General features: G+C 41.0%; 1 protein-coding gene across 2 annotated transcripts; it reads right to left on the bottom strand.

The window, feature by feature from the left end:
* Positions 1 to 237: 237 nt before the first annotated feature.
* On the bottom strand, positions 238 to 18,674 carry loxl1 (lysyl oxidase-like 1). Of its 2 annotated transcripts, XM_088297096.1 has the most exons (7): positions 17,441 to 18,674; positions 11,767 to 11,875; positions 10,073 to 10,210; positions 4,374 to 4,530; positions 3,590 to 3,685; positions 3,400 to 3,515; positions 238 to 2,215 (listed from the first exon to the last, which is right to left on the bottom strand). In XM_088297096.1, exons 1-7 carry the CDS (start codon positions 18,462 to 18,464, stop codon positions 2,209 to 2,211), a joined length of 1,647 nt encoding a protein of 548 aa, XP_088153222.1. In that variant the 5' UTR covers positions 18,465 to 18,674; the 3' UTR covers positions 238 to 2,208. The 2 variants fall into 2 exon arrangements, with proteins under 2 accessions (XP_088153222.1, XP_088153223.1); XM_088297097.1 differs by lacking the exon at positions 238 to 2,215 and having other exon boundaries at positions 3,396 to 3,515.
* Positions 18,675 to 19,329: the final 655 nt, after the last annotated feature.

The raw sequence follows: 19,329 nt of genomic DNA on the forward strand, positions 1-19,329 counted from the left end.
AGGGTTGGGAGTGTTAAATATTTTTCCAATATAGTTACTTGTTTTAAAAACGTAGTTAGTAACATAATTTATTGTTCTATTAATGCAATTACTTTTGGATTACTCCATTACCAAAACATTGTAGTTAATCCAAGTATCATATTGCCAAAGTAATGTAACTTGATTACTTTTGGGGTAGTATAATACCAAATAGGCGTATGCAGACAAAATAAATGAAACATCATGACCATCACTATATTCGTTGATATTTTTCTGGTCTTTTTTGTTTTATTAATGTTTCGTATTGAAGGAGAAATACAGAAAAAATGAGTACCCAGACAAATAAACATATAGGTTGATTGATTGATTTGAGTTCCTTCAAAACAATCGCTTAGTTTCATGAAGCGAGCTGTTTTCGAACGTTCCTTGAAGGCAACAACTCACATGGACGGATCGATGAAATTGGAAAAATCAGACAATTTAAGTTTATGAAAGCAAAATTTGCAGCAGTACCCTAAAACTTCTTTCCCACATCACCCACTGGAATAACACAATGCTCAGTTTGTAGCATTTTATTTCACCCCTTGATCGCACACAAATCCTAATAACCCCAGATTGAAAAAAAGGCAATAGTTACAACTATATCAAAACCATCATTTAAGTCAGTCATGCATCGGTGGAATATTTGCTTTTACATTCTTCAAAAAAATAAAAAATAAGGCATTGATGACCATATGTGCCACCTGACCAGTGTTGGTAGCTGAAGAAGACAGTGTAAACGTCTGGCTTTCATACAATAATCATGAGCTTTGTTTTCAATAGAGCACCTTCTTTTTAAAACACTGGAATGTGCATGCCAGGCCCAGAAAGAAACCGTACACTGCTGTACTTTTTGCACAACTTGTCAGGTTGCGGAGAAACAGAGAGACTGGAAGAGTCACAGAAAGGCATAGAAGTGGACATAGTTTGAAATCTATTGGTCAATAATGGATCAAAAAAATGTTAGGAATGCAAGTTGTGCAAATAGGACTGAACCTGTGCATGAATACGGAATGTGCCTTGATAGACGCTGCTGTTTTGGTTAGCAAATAGAGTTAAAATTTATTCTTTGATGTGGACAGAGTTTGTGGCCGGGAGAGTTTGTTAACCCAACCGCACATATAGGAAGGTGTCTTTTAGTGTGGAGGACTTTATTTGTGTGCACTTGGTCCCAGACACAACATTGTGGAGTGATCACGTCAGAATTTACTGGAATGTTAAATGCTGACGATTCCCTCCATAACTTAATAATTATCACATAATCACAGTTACCACCCAGTTTTCCTGATGGGGAAAACGTTTCAAATTGAGGGGCGACGTCTGCTTGGGGAGCTACCCCGAGTAGGAAAGGACAAATTGGTTTAGTTGAAAAGGAAAGTATTGTCACCACAACATTAGACAAAATGAGTACCACACAAACCCAACCCCCAAATGCTATACAATTTCAAAACCAATGTACATTTTTAGAGACCCACTGTTTTATATCATCCTCATTTTCCAGCCCTGGTGCTATTTATTTTTTATTCATAATTTAAACAGAAACTGCAGGAAGTGTGACCTGATGGCACTCACCTATTAAAATCACTGCCACGTTTCCACAGAGTCTGTAACTAAAATGCCAGGATGATATTAATATCAGGCGTCTCCTGGGATGTGGAAGTTGATTTATAGTTTAATAACATAATAGCAAACACAAATGGTCACTTAAAACAGGGGAGGTGGGGTTTTTTTTTTTAATTATCATTCCGGGCCAATTCAGTTCTCCAAGGGCCATACTAAATGTAGTGTGGGTAAAAATCTGATACAGCCTGCAATGATTATATATTGTGAGTGTTTGCTGGCTTTTGTTTGCCCTTCGAGGTTTTATTTGTTTTAAGAATTTGAATGATTTTGCCGTTCAAATACTCCGGGGGGCCGTTTGTTGTCCAGGTCAGGTGCCCAGCCCGTCTGAAAAAAACTCTCACCAACCAAATGAATCAGTGCCAAAAGCGGATCCCACTTCTTCCGCCATGAGGGGTCGAGCAAATATCCGAGACAGCGCCAAAAAGAAAAAAAACGCACACAAAAAACAAACAAACAATAAAGACAAACAAACAACTACAGCGAGCCGACGAGTCTCATTCACATTCCAATGACAGAGCAGTCAGGATCACTCGAGTGTGGTCGTTCGGTGGGTCTTCCAGTGCCTGATCAAGACCTGCAACGTAAGCGGTATATCATGTCAGTGTGGAGGACATGTATTCATTTCAAAAATGGAAATATTTTGGGGGGACAAATTGAGAACAACAGACCAAACATGGAATGACATAATAGAAGGCGACAACATTATGGAACAACCACTTGCCAGTTCGTTCCATAAAGTTGACATCATCATCTCATGGTTTCTGAAGCAGAGCAATGATTAGGTATTACCCGAGCCTTGAGCAACTGTGATGTCATTTTCAGGTGAATATATATATATATATATATATATATATATATATATATATATATATATATATATATTCAATGGAGGTCACGCTCCACACATCTGCTTCTGCAATTTTGACTAATTTCTGTACAATTACGAACCATTACGTCCACTTTTCTTTCATCAAAGACGGGGAATGCTTTTGTGAGCATTTTCTAAGTTTGGCACTTTGAGCAACTTCTGGACTGCTAATCGAGCTTGAGAAAAGTTCATCACCCCTGCATCTTTTCTTCCAGGCGGGAAAAGAATGTGAAAAGTTTCAGAGGCCATTAATCTTAATTGAAGAATGAGAACATAATTTGTTAAATCATCAAATAGTTTAGCTGGGTAAGCCATTAAGTCCACTAATAAGTCGTAAGTAATTTGATACACTTTGATGCTCTTCATTGAGCGACCATAATAAAAAAAAAAAAAAAGTGCCATTTCTTTACTGTGCTTCAGTGGAAAGTTGACATGATGTGAAACCTAATTTACAGCCCAAGCTCACAGGACAAAACATTAGGTACACCTGACCAATCTTGGGAAATTTCAGTTTGGGCACAATAATCCATTATTAAATCCTCTTGAAATTGCTGCTTATATGTGCTTGCCTCTTTGTCATCGTTATTCTGAGGCCAAACATCACAAATCACAAATACTACTGCAGGTGTGTTCACCCTGGTGAAATTTTACATCTCGAGCAAATTGAGCAGTTGAAAAAAAATAAAAATACATTTTTTTTCATTTCGCAACATGGCGTCAAAATGTTCATGTCGACCATGATAAGACCGACCCAAAAGTATATATAGACCAGCAAATCTGGCTATTTAGGGTCACTTGGCTTTAAAAACCTGAATATTGTTTCTATTCGGGGTTTGAAAGGGTTATTTACTGCATGTAAATGTAGTCATTGAGAAAAAATTTGGACTTACTGTGCGAGCTGGCATTTGGTTGTCGTAACAAAGCGTCCCGTGTAGTGGATGTTACACCTGACCACATTGTTAGTAAAATCCGATTCCAACACCAGGAATTTGGGGTTGACCGTGAGCTAAAAACAAAAAGAGAAATGAGATTTGAGTTAAAAAAAAAAATACCAACGTCAGAGTTCCACTCGGTTCTTACTTTTAGTATGTAGTTTCCTGGCTGGATGTCGGTGATGTCGATCCATTGACAGTCAATATCAGCGTTGTAAGTATCATAGCAGCCCGGGCTCAGACCCTGAGCAAACAGATACATAAAGTCAGACATATGATGTTCTCACAATATCTTATCGTGTTTTTTTTCTTGCTAAATTACAATTTGATTCCCATAGAATCATGAGTTTGAAGAATACAAATTTCAATATTGGAAGAATAAGAAACAAAAAATCAGGAAAAAAATAAAATCAATATATCGGTTTTAATCAATTTCCATTTTTATAGCCCAATATCAATTCCTATTACGATATCTCAATAATTTTCTTAACATATTTTTCCGCATAAATTTACACTACTCACGCGAGATGTGTCACTACACGAAAGTAACGTATTAAAACAAAATGGCGAAAGCCGTGAAGTCAGCAGCAACAAGCTTGCGTATCGAATCAAATCAATTATGGAAATTTGAATCGATACCAAGCCCACCTTATTATGACTTTTCCCATTCTTCTAGCATCATTAGTTGTTGTAAAAGTTGGATATTAATACTAAAAATAATTCGTATCAACTTAAAACCGGTAACGTTTCATGTTTGGCAATGCTCCGATGTGTACAGTAGGTGCCCTTTACGTGCCACCGTGCTTGCGGATTAGTGAGCATGAAACACCAGTCCTTGTTTTGGGTGCTTTTCCGCCGTCTTGTGACATCTTTAGACAATTACAAACCCCTTTTAAGGGCGCCGTCAATTATTTGCTGAACTACTGCTTTACCTGTGTGTGCGAGGTACACGCATAACGCTTCAGGTGTCCGAAGTCGCAAGTGGTGTCCTCCAGACAGAAACTGGCCTTGTGTCCTTCGGCCACTTTGCGACCTGAGCTGACCTCCAACAGGTCGTAGTGGCTGAACTCATCCATGCTGTGATAGTGCCTGTGGCGGGACAAAGGAGAAAATGAGCGGTCACTAAGGAAGGAGGCAAACACATATTCATGTGAGCTTAAGGTCCGCTTGTTCCAGTAAAACTCTGTGATGTTTATGTAAATATTGTGAAGCCCTGCGTTTGTGTTTGTGTGTCACGCCGTGCCGTGACGTGCACCCATTAACGGGATCTTTCACAGCCAAATGAGGTTAATTAATGACAAATCAACACGTTACGTACTCTGCAAATGAAAATAAGCGTGTATGAAGTGACACAAGCTTTGCATTATGCACGTATTTGCGCAGCTTTGGCAGATCAGGAGAGCATGTGATTACCACGGAACAAAAATTGGATGCTTTAAATCCCACTCAGCATGTATTAGTCTCTGACTTTGGGGCAAAAGGCAGGGTAACACCCTGGACCGGTCTCCAAGTTAACCATATGAACATATTCATTCTCATGTTCCCAACTATGGACAATTTAGAGTTTTCAATGACCTTAACACGTATGGCATGTATTTGTGATATGGAAGGAAGCCAGCATATATGCGAAGTAACCCCCCAAAAGCTCAGCGGGGGGCATGCAAACTTGAAGCCAGAAGCTCTGAATTGTGAGGCTGACGCCCTACTTACGACTTCACTGTGATGCGTTAAAGGTAATTAATTTTTCCTAATAATCCGAATGAAACTTTCATATAATGATACTTCTGAGGCCTTTATCATGTTTAAATGTACTTTGCGCATTGCCAAGTGACATTTGTGTGAGTGAGTTACGACACAAAGGACATGTCGGGATATACTCTGTGTTTCAATAAGCATGATGCATAATAAAATGGAAGTTTATTTCCAGATGCTGTAATTACGATGAGCTAAGCGACTCTTAAAGTCACAGAAATTGCGCAAACATTGCTTTGTTATCATTATATTGCATGTTGCAACAACATTTTTACGGGAACGGTTGTTAACAGACCCAAAGGACGACTTGGAAAGCAAGGCGGCGTCGACGGGGGTGACCGTTTCCCCGCTCAGTCTTTCCAGTGGTGACCAATTACCTCCTCATATGGTACGTCTCTTGTTACCAGTGCGTTGCATGAAATTCAAATGCAGCATGTGTTTGATTGTTTTCTTCATTTCTGTAATCATTCTGCCTGTGTAAGGGTGTCATTAAACAAGCAACAAACAGTCATTTATTGTATGTCAGATGCTACATACAATTTTTAGTATATGTGTGTGCATGTGTGAAGCTTGGAAAAACATGGGATTGGAACACAGTAGTGCTTTGCCTCAAGTGGGTCCAACTATAATTCTAAGAGCCACTTCCCGACAACATATACTATCTGGAAAAAGCGACGGAAGGACACGGAGCAGATAGCTTATAATCATAAAATACAAAGCATTCCAAGCCCTCATTGTTAGTCATGAGGCTATTTTCCAGCGGCGAGTCACAGCTCGGAGGTTGCGTTGACTATTTTTTTCTAACCAGTGACCTGACACTCCACGCAGCATAACCAGGATATAAAGACATTCGGTGCGTAACAGCGGCCATGACCTCTAAATGTCACACAGCCGCAGGACACAAGATGCTCGGGTGGAAGAAAGATATTCAAACAACACTGCAGGGGAATGTCGGTTTTGCTCCTGGGCTCCCCCTACCATAAAAAAATTGCTTTAAATGGAAAACAAAAATTATGAGCAGCAACAATTTCCAGAAGGCAAAAAAAAGCACCAATGCTTCACCTCAGGATGCAAACTCGTGAGCAAGGAGAAGGCCAGGCTGGAATTTGCCAAAAAGTACAAAGACAAGCTTCCAAAGTCCCCTTGAAGAGATGAGACAAAGATAAACCAAAAGAATGGAAAAAGGCAAAAACGTTGTGCTCATGATGCCCAACATACAGGCTAATCTTTGAAACTCAGTGGCTTGCTTGGCTCCTTCTGGGAATTCGCTCACTAATCTTCACTGATGATGTAACACATCCAGGCAGCAGCAAAAATCAACTCAGACGTCTACAGAAACATTTTGTCGGCCAATTAAAAGACGGGATTAGCAGCCAAATGTTCAACAGGGCCAAGAGGTGGATGCTTTGAGCCTAGCAAAGTCAATCTCCAGACTTCAACACGACAGAGCATGCAATATTTTTACTAGCTAAAGGGGAGACCGCAGGGAGTCAAACCCCCAAAACAAATAATTGAAAGAGGCCGCAGCGAAAGCATGCAGGCATTCACAAAAATTCACATGTTCAGTGACATCATTCGGTCAAGGGCTACATAGTCCAGTCCAGTTCCGATTTGCACTGAAATATTTAAGTTTGATTTACTTTTATCTGTTCCAGTACTGTCGCTCACTTAAAATAGTGTTCCAATACAGATTATTATATTATTTATATAATCTATTTATACATTATTCAATTGGTTATTCCATTGATTAATCGGATACAAATGTATTTCACATTAAAGCGTATTATATTTGTTTTTCACGGTTACTGTTTGTTAACCAATTATTTTTTGATTATTTGGTGTTGTTGGAAAACAACAATTACCAAATTTCACAGAGAGGGATTGATGTACTCACCAATCTTTTTGAAACCGATTCAGTTTCTGACGGATTGATCATTGTCCTCCAAAGTAAAAGCAGATAATTGTAAAAGTCTTATTTTGGTTCAACACAAAGATAATCAGTCTGCTTTCATGAAGGACTACATAGACTGAAATCAGAGAATTTGGACAATTTTAAGTTCAACAATGGCGCCACACGAATACTTGATTATTAAGATTGTTGTTGATTAATTTGATAATTCATTCGTTCAATTATTTGGACACCTCTAAATCAATGATGTGAAATCGAGCAGGTTGTATAACCATTTTTGGAATAACTACCTCAAATGTTCACAGATTATTGATTGGGGCGCTGGCGTAGTTTCCTGATTGTGATTAATTTGTTCTGCTACAAAAAATCAAATAAATCCACACAGGTTTCCGGGGAATAAAAACTAATTTTCATATTTTTATTCCCCCATTCTAACTCTGCTTGAACCGGTGGGTGGTTAGGAGTTCTACAGATGTAAACCACAAAATGTTAGTACATCTAAGGTCACCATGGCAACTCCAGAAACACTTTTCTCCATACTGCTCTGTGCAGTCATGAAATGTTAATTTTAACACAAAATCTGAAAAGAAGACAGCCCTCCACCAACACCTATTTTCTAACGGGAGCATATATGCTCATTTAAAAAAAAAGAAAAAGAAACAGCATTTTCTCAGTAATACCATGTTGAGAAAGCTGTGTGCGAATAAAGTTCTCATCTGGAGAGCTTATTGAATAGAAATGTAGGCCAGCAGAGTTTGTAGTTAGAGATTGTGAAAGAGATTCCTTTCATAAGCAAACAGTGTGCCCTAGTAACCCATATTCCCGCCGTGGCACTCGAGCAGCTATGTGATCGGGTGTCACGGATTGACAGCAAAAAACAAGTAAATAAATAAATGTCTTTTTTTTTTTTTTGCAAAAAAAAAAAAAAGATTGATTTGTCAACTCAGTCAGTGGAATGATTGCTTTGGCTTGCTCCCTCTTGGGAGCCGCAGCCTTCATGTGTCAATGCCGACTGACATATGAAAAACAACAAAAAAAAAAAAAAAACAACACTGCCAATCTCTTAATGGCTGCTTGCATTTTCCTCTCCCGTGAAGACGGTCAGCCAGAGTCTTGGCAAGACCGTCGACGTGGAATATACCGTCATAAAAACACTCTGCCTCCCAAGCGAATTCACACGGAATTCCTGAGTGACATTCAATTTGTTTCACTGGGGGCCTCGCTGAGCCAAGTCAAACATTTCCACGGAGGGAGCTGAGGACGCCAGTAATATGTCTTTATACTACTTTGTTCGTGGCGTACAGGAATCTGCCTTTGTGTTCTCACATGGGATTTGTAAGCGACTCACCTAGATGGGAGTCCTGTCAAAATAAGAATTATTTTGATAATGACTCAACTCTAAGTTGGTGGAGGCAACCAGGGTCAAAGATATATGGACACCATGTTAACGCCAAGGCATTTTTATACTTTTTTTTCCCCCCGTAGGTTATGTGACTCTTACACAGTGATGGCTTGAAATACCAATGACCCGACTTGAGAGTACTTGGAGATATGAGCCGTTGATATGAGCGCAGTATGATGGCAGTGAACTCCACTGAACTCACAACAAGGAGCAGTTTGGCAGGTAGTGAACATTTTCTTATAAAAGAGGCTTCAAGCTGTTTAATATGGAATGACGAGCTACCAATGTGAGGTATACTATTTTGACTGGCAAATACGTTTGGACGTATTTGTGAGTACATTTAAATGTACTCGGACGTTTGTAGCCTAAATTCATCAAACGCACCATTTTGACAAATAAAAAAATAAAAAAGCATTTTTTTTTGGGGGGGAGGGGATGGGACACCTTTATACCAATACCTTTGAAAATTATAATGCAACAATTCTGATCTGAAAAAAAATGCTTTGCAGATGTAAAAAAAGACAAAAGTGCTGCAACATATGTAGACAGAAAATGTAATAATATGCATATATTATTTATCCTCTGTGAAAAATTACTAATATCATTACAACTTAATGAGTCACTTTCAGTAGTTTTAAAACTCTTCTTCGTTAGTTTCTGCAAGTTTCGGAGTGATTGCATCCAACTTTCCAGAATTGTTCCTCCATTAAAACAAGAACTCTACTTAGGGTTATGTAGCCACTCCGCCAGATTCCACTTTTATTATATATTTCAATTTAATACAGAACAGTCAGTAAAATTGTGCAATTTCATATAAATAAACATGTTTTAAAAAATAATGGTTCTTTGCCGATCAAAATGTTAGGGATTTTGTCATCTTGTCCAAGAAATAACACTTATTGAAAATGAGATCTATGATACGGCTACTGATTAATCTGAAAGGCTAACAGTTTAATACATACTTCTGATATGACATATTTGCTATTTTATTTATATATTATTATTAATACCAAATTACATCTAAGCGAAGACACTGATCATGTTAATGATTTCTCACAATTATGAGCAACAATTATTTAAGGGGTAGGAAACAGATAAGTTTTTATGGAGGATTAACTGCAAACAAAACACGATTAATGCTCCCTTATTTTGTGTTCTTTTTGGAGTAATTGCATCAAACTTGCAGGGATTGTTTTTCTATCAACTAAACCTTCACGTAGCCTCCTCAGGTCTATCCAATATGTGCTTTCTATTTAGTGTCGGGCATTGAATTGATCGTTGATTCTTCATTATGGCAACCGTAATAATGCTTCAGGTGATGTTTTCATTAGCCTTTGAAAAGTGTTTTATACAGAAACACAGCAGTAATTAAAATGTGAATCTTTTAGGGATTGCCTCAGATAGCCTTTGCACCAGATTTGCGTGACTTTATGATAAAGTTTATATTTGATACCGAGTTGTAGCTAAATCACCAAACTTTTTGCGGAATGTGATGTTAGACGATTTCATGGAACGGAAACTACCAGATGAACGTAGGACAAGCATAGAATTTGCAAACAAGTGCTTACTGATGGCAACTGTGCCACTCCCAAGTATGATGTGGCCTGTTGGGCATGAAGTCAGCAGTGCCCTTGTTCTTCACCCTCTGCGGGAAGCGCAGCAGCACTCTGACGTCGTAGTCGTTGGTCTCCGGCGCATACGCAGAGCTGGAGGATGAACAGATAAAGCGAAAATGAATAAAAAAAAAAAAAAAGGTTCGTTTGTTTCTCATCGCAAGACTTCACCGGGATGGTAAATAATTCATCGAGCAGATTACATGCATCTCATCGCGTGTTGAGAGGCAAGCCTCGGAGATGATATACACTCTTGTTACAGGATTCACTTTGGTGCGAAATAAGACGAGGCGCCACATCAATCGCGCAAGATCCGAGGCGTTCATCTTGCAGCGCTTGTTTCATTGGGAGTGTACAGCAAATTACGACTGCCCATCTGGCGGTGATTGCCGCAAATTCAGACAGGATATGAAAAGGCTTTGAGGGATGGCTTGTGTTCACTTTCTGTCGTCATCTCAGTGGTGTCCTCAGAGGAGAGTCAGGCCAAAGGCAGAGGCTCTGCGGTGCACGCATGCCAGTGACTTAACACAGAGGCCCGAAGCCAAGTAAGACGACCGCGGTTTTGAATGTTTAAAAGCGTCACATTCTCTCGTAGACTTGGATAGCTGGTTCCAATTGGGGATCACTCAAGGTGGCATCTCATTACGTGTGCTAACAAATGAAAATTGGAGTCTTCCTTTTCAGTTTTGTCCATGGATCCTTAAAAGGGAAGTCAACCCCCAATTTTATTTATTTATTCTTTTGAATATAATATGCTCAATGCAGCCGCACTAGTCGAAACATGACATTTTGCAAAATATTGCGTTTATTTTTATTTTTTTTAATATGAGTTAAGCAGTAAAATCCATCCGTTTTTATCCATCTCGGGAGGCGGCCATTTTGCCACTTTCTGTTGACCGAAAATGACATCACAGTTGGTAGTGGCTCAGAGAGCAACCAATCATGGCTCAGCTTCAGGGAACAGGTGAACCGTGATTGGTTGTTAGCTGAGCCCTGAGTAACTGTGATGCCATTTTCAGTCGACAGTAAGTAACAAAATGGCCGCTCCCTTTGAGAGCTGTTTAGACGATCATATTATGCCAAATATTGTTTTCTGGTGTACTTCCCCTCTAAGATATTTTCATGCCTCCTGTTATGATACACACGTCCACCTAATTTTGTGTTGACCAAACAATATGCCATTAAGATGTGGTTTTGATTTTACACTGTACAAATGTTCAGTGGAAAGTAGGCCAATTAAGATTATTATCATTCCTAATCCATTGTTTTGGCTTTGCTGTCTTCTTAAAGGTCATCTGTGTATTAAAAATAAATGTCAGCACACGAGGGCTGTACAGTCTGTGGGCATTAGTCTTTGTAGGACTAATGCCAGAAAATTATTTCAACCTGCATATCTTCCAGTATCTAACGAATAAATAAATTTGCCAAAAATCCCATTTTAAAATTCACTATTTCTTCCTGTTGCCTTGAAAGCTCGCCAATAAGCACCTATAGAGCAGATGAAGGAGGAGGGAATTTACATACACAACAAGGCACGATGGATTGTTACAAATGAGATCTGGAATGTAATTGAAGACAGTGGCGCAACAAGAAAAAAAGAACGTTCTCCATTTTCCGTGCAATATCAACACGGGGTAAATCAATTTTACCTTGAGAGGCATTTCTCCTCGGCGGCGCAGCGCAGTGAGTACATGCGAGCTCTCTGAATGTATGTAGAAGCCTGAACATAGTTGGCGTCTGGAACTAGGTCCGGCAACCCTAAGGAAGGAAGAAAAGATCAAAGAATTTAGGAAGCACAAAACTCAATCAAGGATTAGAAAAACATCGTTGTAAATGACTGCAATGAGCCCCCGCATGGAATGAGCTTCCATTGAATGTTAGGCAAGCCCCCTCCCTGTCCAGTTTTAAAACTCATTTGAAGACATATTCTTTAGCTTTCGACTCAACATGAGACTGTCGCCGTTCTGCTGTACTTCTGGTATCTACTCTATGCGTTTTCATTTGTGTTCTAATTTCCTGCTAATTTCTATTATACCATATGGAAAGTGCTATTGCAGCTCCAGCTGTTATGAAATGCGCTATATAATTGTATTGTATTGCACTGGGCAGTTTGTTTGTTCCAAAGCATTTACAAGGCAAGTCAACCTTATTTGTAGAGCCTTCAATCACAAAAGAGTCTCCAAGGCCTTCACATGCTCATGAGAAATGACCACAGCTAGAGGGTTCCAGAATCCGCCGTGACCAGGCTGCAATGGATATGGAATGGGCAACATTTATCACATAGCATGGTGCTGTACGATAATTGAAGAAGCATAAAAATCCATCTAACGAAATGAAACTGGAACAAATAATCCCAAATGAATAATTGACCTCAATGGGAAAATGTTTTGAAACCCAAACATATCGGATGGTGTCCAACTTTGGAGGTTCTAATCCTTCCACATTGAAGTGGTTACCTTGCGCATTGTGTGATAGCGAAGAATGTTAAAAAGTTACTCCGAAAATTGCCTTTGGCATGAATACACGTTTTATACGAGTGACCGTTGGAACCTTGAACAGATTCATTCAAATTCCATTCGTTTTGTTGGGAAAATTGTTTTGAAATCCGCTCAAATTGCAAGTGAACCATCGAATAATAGATTGGATTTCAACTTCGAGATTCCATTAAAGAAATCACTGTGTACCAGACAGGGATCATCTTTTCCAATCTTTCTGCAATCCAGCCCTTTCCGGCCCCATCGTATATTTGTCATCAATTTTTAATTCCGTTGCATTTATGAAAGCGCTGATGGAAGACACGAGGCGGCAACAGCGACCGGGTCGGCGGTTCAAGACTGGGTCGCAGTGCGGAGAGCCTTTGGCTGCTAATTACCGTACATTCCAGATGATTATCACGCTTTTCTAATGAGATGCTCCATAGGCCTTTCCAGACCAGGGGTGAGTTTGGGGTAGCTGAGCCAAAGGGTCGCATTTTGTGTGTGTACGTGCGTGCAAAATCATCCCAGAAGAGAACATAACACACAATAACCCTCTAACTAAATGTAACTTATTATGAATATCAGGCCGATGTCTTATGTAGATGGTGTTATGCTGCCTCAGCTAATGTGATGTGATCTTCCCTGACGTTGGGTTTTATTTTGAATTTGCCACTCGAGGTTCACCTTTAATGAAGTATGTGTAGGTTGCTGAGTTCTACCTTCGGGGTGGGGATATGAAGCTCGACTTGGAAATATGTAAGCTGGTTTACGGGCGGGCTTATTGCCATTCAGCGTGAGTTTGTCATTCTTTACTCAAAGGGTGCGGGAGAAGAATGAACAGAAAAACAGCAGTAATCTCACAGTGCTGCTGTCGTGTTTTTTTTAATTTATTTTGGTTTTGTTTTGTTTTGTTTTAAAGTGGGCCACTGACACGTCTGTGTAAATGTTACAATGGCAAAGTTTGATTTGTATGTCTATCCGAAACTACAGAGGAGAATAACCGTCTCCTGTATTTACTTGTATAAGGAGACACGTTTTATTAGAACATAGACTGAGGGCAGCAAGAAAACGGAGTGCTGCAGCAAAGTGGAGACTGTGGAGCGTAATACTGCAGCATCCAGAGCTCGGACACAGATGCAAGGTGTTTATTGATTTTATTTTTTCAGTTTCACTGCGTCACCGATATGTAATGGGTCAGTGGTGTGCCGTCAGGGCCTTTAAGGCCTCTACGATCCCAAACACTATTAAAAGCACAGACGTGCATTTACAAGTCACATGACATGCTAATCATTTATTTCCAGCACTTTTCTGTCATTTTTTTTTACATCCAATCTGATTTCTGCTTCAATCTGTTGCCGTGCAAACGTTATTTTGCCTTCAGAATCTCAAATGCTGGTGTTGAACACACACACGGCTGTTTCTTCTTTAACCAGTTAGATTTTAGATTTACCACCACACGCCTTCACTAAGGTTCTGAGTGACAAGTGAGTTTTTCTGTCCTCTAATTGGTTTAGCCTCTGATCAGTTGATCTTAAAATGCACATCAAAGATAGATTTACAGAGGAGGATGATGTCAAGTGTGATTAAAAATTCATCTTCAAGGCGCACTCTTCAAGAAAAATTGCACTTTATGAGGCTAGGTCAACCAACACTGCTGCTGGGTGGCTTGTTTCAACCCAGATTTTTTTTTGCTTTCACAGACAGACAGGAGCAATGAAATGAAGACTGCATCGCCGTCTCTAGTGAGTACGATGTGATTTATTTCAAGTTTTCATATTGATAAATGTTGATTTTGAACTCCTATATTGTAGTGCAAGAATTGGAGTTGTTTGGAAATTATTTATAGGAAGATAAAGGTAACTAACCATGTACTAGAAGTAGTACTTCATGGTCCTGGGTTTTGCCATTGGACGAGTTTAAATTGTGAGTTGTAACCACGAGGTGCCATGTATTGGAGAAAGGGCAAAACTTGAAATCCCAAATGCTACATACATAACAGGTGGTGTGCTACCATATAGCAAGATAGCAACCCATGCACCAACTCTGAGCATGGTGTCAAATCTTAATGGATCTGCCTTTGCATTTGTTTGTACTGAGGTTGTTATCTTGCTGTATGCTACCAACTGTTAGCATGTTAGCCTGTTTTTTTTTCAAATCTCCTTGGAAACTGTACTTCACCACATGGCAAGAAGTAAAATATTCAAACAAAAGAATGTGTCCACATTCAAATTGGCAGTAGATGACATCAAGGGAAAACTAGGTATCGATATGCTAGCATGCCAAATGCATTTTATTCCTTCTCATTTGTGATGCGACGTCATGACAGCCCAGAGCAAGATGTAAAATCCTTCTGATCTCCCTTTGAATTCATGTAGCGATCTTACTTTACACCAGCCTTATGGATTATTTAACTCAGTGCAATCTGATGTCTTACCTTCTATTTGTAACAGTTTATAAAACCAGACGGTATCTTGACACACTTGACAAATGTTTGTGGTGTGTTTGTAGGAATGACATAAGACGTTTTGACATGTTGTGTTTGCTGAGTGTTTAGGATGCAGGTGAGTTTAAATAAGGGCTCTGGCTCGCTCGCTTCTTAGGCAAACATCCCTTCTCACCGCTCACTCGCCATGTGAGGCCAATGTAGTAGGACAGGGCACACTTCCTGGGGCATACCATGTAAACAGTGTAAGAACCGTGTGAGACCACCACAGTTTTGCTTTTTCGCTCTCGCTCCCTCTCTTCCACCCAAGAAAAGACTTTGTTCTTGGCCCCGGCTAATCTTTTGAAATGAGAAATTGGGTCTCTTTTATAGGGATGAAGTGTTTGGAAGGACCAAAGCTGATCGGCTCTCAACAGCATGTGACAATGCCACATATTACGCTCTAAGTGGGGCACGCTTTGGAGACCTTGCCAGGCATTTTATATCGCAAAGAAGTTGTAAAAAGGACACGCAGGCCTGCCTTTAAGATACTTTTAAGCTAAAGACGATGAGCCGCGGAGAAACGACACATCAGAGTATTTCACATTTATTGAGGTCAAATTAAAGACAAGCAAGTGACTCATCGTTTTAGCGCAGCTTTCACGGCACATCGTGTCGCCTTGTAAACGATAGGAAATAAAATAAGGTTTACCGATGGGGCAGGTCGCATAGCAAATGTTAGCATGTCAGCATTTTGGCATTTGTCTTCAAATCTGACAACCAGACACGATGCAAACTCCTCATCGAGCAGTGGCTGTCGTTAACTCTGCCCTCATCTGTGAAATTTTTTTCACTGGATTTGGAAAACTAGTGGGCAAAGATGGGCCACTCACGGAAACGGGCGGCAGGGCGCACGACATTTCGATCGGTTTCAGCTGCAATGCTCGTTGTGCACTGGACCTTACTTAGACTTCATCACCCTTCTAAAGTCTGTTGTAATGGATCATTAGTAGTCCTCTTCTGTACTATCATGCTATAACTAATGAGCCAAATAACTCAGAATGCTAAGCAGCGGCCTTAATGAATTAATCAGTGCCAATTATTGTCGCATTTTTCTTTGTCATGATGGCCAGCGGCTTTATTTATGAATATTTGAGGAAGGCGGAGTAAGCCTGAATCACAGTGTATTGCAAAGTGTGTATATATTTTTAAACACACAAACACAACTTTGCCAACATTGGTAATTCTGATTCGGGTAATGAAATGTTTGAAATTTAATTTGAGCCTACTTTATGAACACTGATTTGCAATAATAGGTGAGAAAATGACAATTGTTTACATTGCTATCGTGCATCATAATCCTGTTCCCCGGTCTTGCTTCCCTGCACTTGGGTCCACCTTTTATGCCTCCAGCACCACAAAAACCTTCAGTTCATGACCGTCCCAGCACTATAACAGCTTCTAAGTTTTATGCAAAGGAGCAATTACAATCATAACTCTTCCATTGCTCCCATAAGCTAACACAACTGGGCCAGAGTGATGACTGAGCTCGCCAAGACATCAGTACGAGTACGCATGTCATTTTGCAATGTGAGCTTGTTGGGTGCTGAATGAATGAATGAAGCTTTTGCGAGGATGAAGCTAGACCAGAGGGAAAAAAAACTGTAATGTAATGTAACGGCCCTCTGCGTTAGGCACATTGGAATTCTCACGTCATACTTTCCTATACTCAAGGGGTCGGTAGAATAACTCGTTTATCTTAAGTACTGCTTGTTCTACACTTTAGGCGCCTTTTACCTCTGAAGACTCTTGCAGGGACTTTCCATATCACACTTTCTTCTGGGGAGTGGTGACTTGTTTAAACTGCCCACTCTCGTCCCAACCCACCCCTCTCGAACCTTGTTTACTCTGTCTTGTCCCCAAACGAGGGAGGGAGCCCAACCTCTCACCAGACGCAATGAGGTCACCATCACCGTTACCAAACTGCACGTGAAGAACACAGAACTCCCCCTCACATGCAAACAGTGCTTCTTGTGTGCTTGGCTTTCAAAAGAAAAAGCTCCACAAGATGAATTGGCACCCCATTTCCGCCATAAAAAAAAAATAAATTGCGGCTGACTCTTACGAAGATTGCTTAAGACATCTGATAAACATGCTGGAATATGATGATTGCATATTTAAAAGGGCGGCGAGAGCGAGTGCTCAACTTTTGCATCATTCAAATTCCTATAAGGAATTGCGATGAGAAAGCCAAAAATCCCCTCAGTGGCTGCAAGTGAAGTATTACCCTGTCTGACTCTGGAATATTTAAAGAACTTAAGAGTCTTCTTCAAACCCTCTCTGGAGAGACAACTTCCAGAACAAAATGTGTATATTTGTCATTTTTGCCAACTACTCCAAGCGCAAAAAAAAAGGTTATTTTACCTCTTTGCTCTTGTTGGTATATGCTCCCAACATTAGTTTGCTCAATGGCGGCGTTTGGAGAGTTTCTGCCAGGCAGGACAGGCTGCATGAAGGGAGGCTGCGGTCTTGCAAATGGTGGGAACTGCTCATACTGAGGACTCCGTACCGGTACTTGGCCGGCCTGTCCTGGCTGGTCCGCTCTGCTTTCAGGGAGACCTTGTGGACTGAGGGCGGGGTCCTCGTTGTATAGACTGTGGGTGTATCTGCGGTCCAGGCCGTCTGAGAACGGGGGCTGGACGGCCTGGGCGGCCTGTGGGGGCGCCGCAGGATTGGAGCCATAGCTGTAAGACTGGTAGAAATGGTAACCGTCATCTGTGAATTCAGGTTGCGAGCCAGGCGGAACAGGGCCTACACCGTACCCATACCCCTGAACACCGGCATATGATCCGCCAACGTAACCCCCGCCGGGAACTGGCTGAAAGGGCGGTTCGTAGTTACTGTACGGTCCCTCCACATAACTGGGTTCAAATGGCGCAGGTTGGTAAACAGGTTGTTGAGGAACGGGATATTGAGGGTAAGACGGAATGCTATAAGGTGATGAAGGGTAGGAAGATGAGGAGCTTGTGGATTGTCTGACCCGGGTGCCAGAGGATCCCTGGAAAGGAATCCCACCTGTGGATCCCGACGTTTGCCTCCAATTATCAGGCACTTGGCCAAAACCAAAAGGGTGCCTGGCCTGTCCACGGATAGTCCCAGAGGATCCCCGTGAAGGCGCCTGTCTGCGGACGTTGCCACCTTGAGATCTACGAGATGACTGTGGGCGGTTGTCAGCAACCACTATTCGGTGATCTTGGTCCTGTGTGCCGGTCCCAGCAGGAACATATTCGGACCCACTGTTGAGCAGGCTGAACCTGCGACCGTTGTTCTCCCACTGGATCACCTGCCGCCACGGGTTGGCTGAGCTTTCCTGCCTGGAGGTCCGACTTTGACTCTGAGACTGCCCCGATCCGGCCAGGATGAACACAAAACAAACAACAGGCAGCATCGTGACTTCAGACTCAAAACACCTGTAGCGCTGTCAAAAAAAACATGAGTGTCCTGGTTCCTGGGGTTGGTCTGTCAGTGATGTTGAAGTGATGCAGGTCGTCTGCTCAGGCACATCTGCGGGTCTTCTTGTGACAAGCGAGAGGAAGGTGAAAGACGTGGTGGTCTGTCCAGCGTCAGACGTTCCTGCCTGCCTGCTGCACCGCTGCAAGTTTCTATTTGCCTGATTGCTTACAATGAGCTGTGAAAAAATTCTCAAAGGTTTTTTTTCCCCCTTCTCCTTTTTTAAGGAGAGGTCCCACATGGCCCTAGTGCTAGTGATGTTTCCTGGCCTGCAGCAGGCCAGCCCTCCGTGAGGCCTCCAGAATCAACATTACCATCTGCAAAGGCATGTACTGTAAAATACACCTAACTTTTCACAACTTCTTGGACTCTTCACTTTGTGTCGCATGGACACACATATACAGATATGCGAGACACAGGTGTTTATATGCCTGCTATTACACTATCACTTTACCTTTTAAACTTCTACCGCAATAATGATGAGCAGATGTGAGGCTTTAATTGGTAACAGTGAGCACTCTGTCATAGAGAGCGGGTATACTTACACAATGAACACATGGCTGGAACACGTTGCTAAGGGAAAGGAAACAAGCAGTGAGTCCCTTGGAGTCAAACACTTGCAGGAAATTCTTAAAAATGCATAATTTACTCAGAACGGACCCTAAAGTGCTTCACATAGTTCGTGTTACATTAACATGTAGCACATTTTGAAAAGGAATATGCTGTATGTGTGTTGCTTATTGCATCTCTTTAATATTCAACTCTAGCTAACACTCACTGAAATAGAGAGAGACAATCATTGG

The sequence above is a fragment of the Idiotropiscis lumnitzeri genome, chromosome 5 (assembly GCF_059441095.1).
Source record: "Idiotropiscis lumnitzeri isolate Australia: NSW breed Sydney's pygmy pipehorse chromosome 5, RoL_Ilum_1.0, whole genome shotgun sequence".
Taxonomy (NCBI): Eukaryota; Metazoa; Chordata; class Actinopteri; order Syngnathiformes; family Syngnathidae; genus Idiotropiscis; species Idiotropiscis lumnitzeri.

Excerpts from the sequence above, each read along its gene's own strand:
- loxl1 (XM_088297096.1), bottom strand. The coding sequence starts at position 18,464 with ATGCTGCCTGTTGTTTGTTTTGTGTTCATCCTGGCCGGATCGGGGCAG. Across the intron at positions 3,686-4,373 it reads CGTGTACCTCGCACACACAG|GGTCTGAGCCCGGGCTGCTA; the intron begins GTAAAGCAGTAG and ends CTGTTTGCTCAG. Across the intron at positions 3,516-3,589 it reads CAGGAAACTACATACTAAAA|CTCACGGTCAACCCCAAATT; the intron begins GTAAGAACCGAG and ends TTTTGTTTTTAG.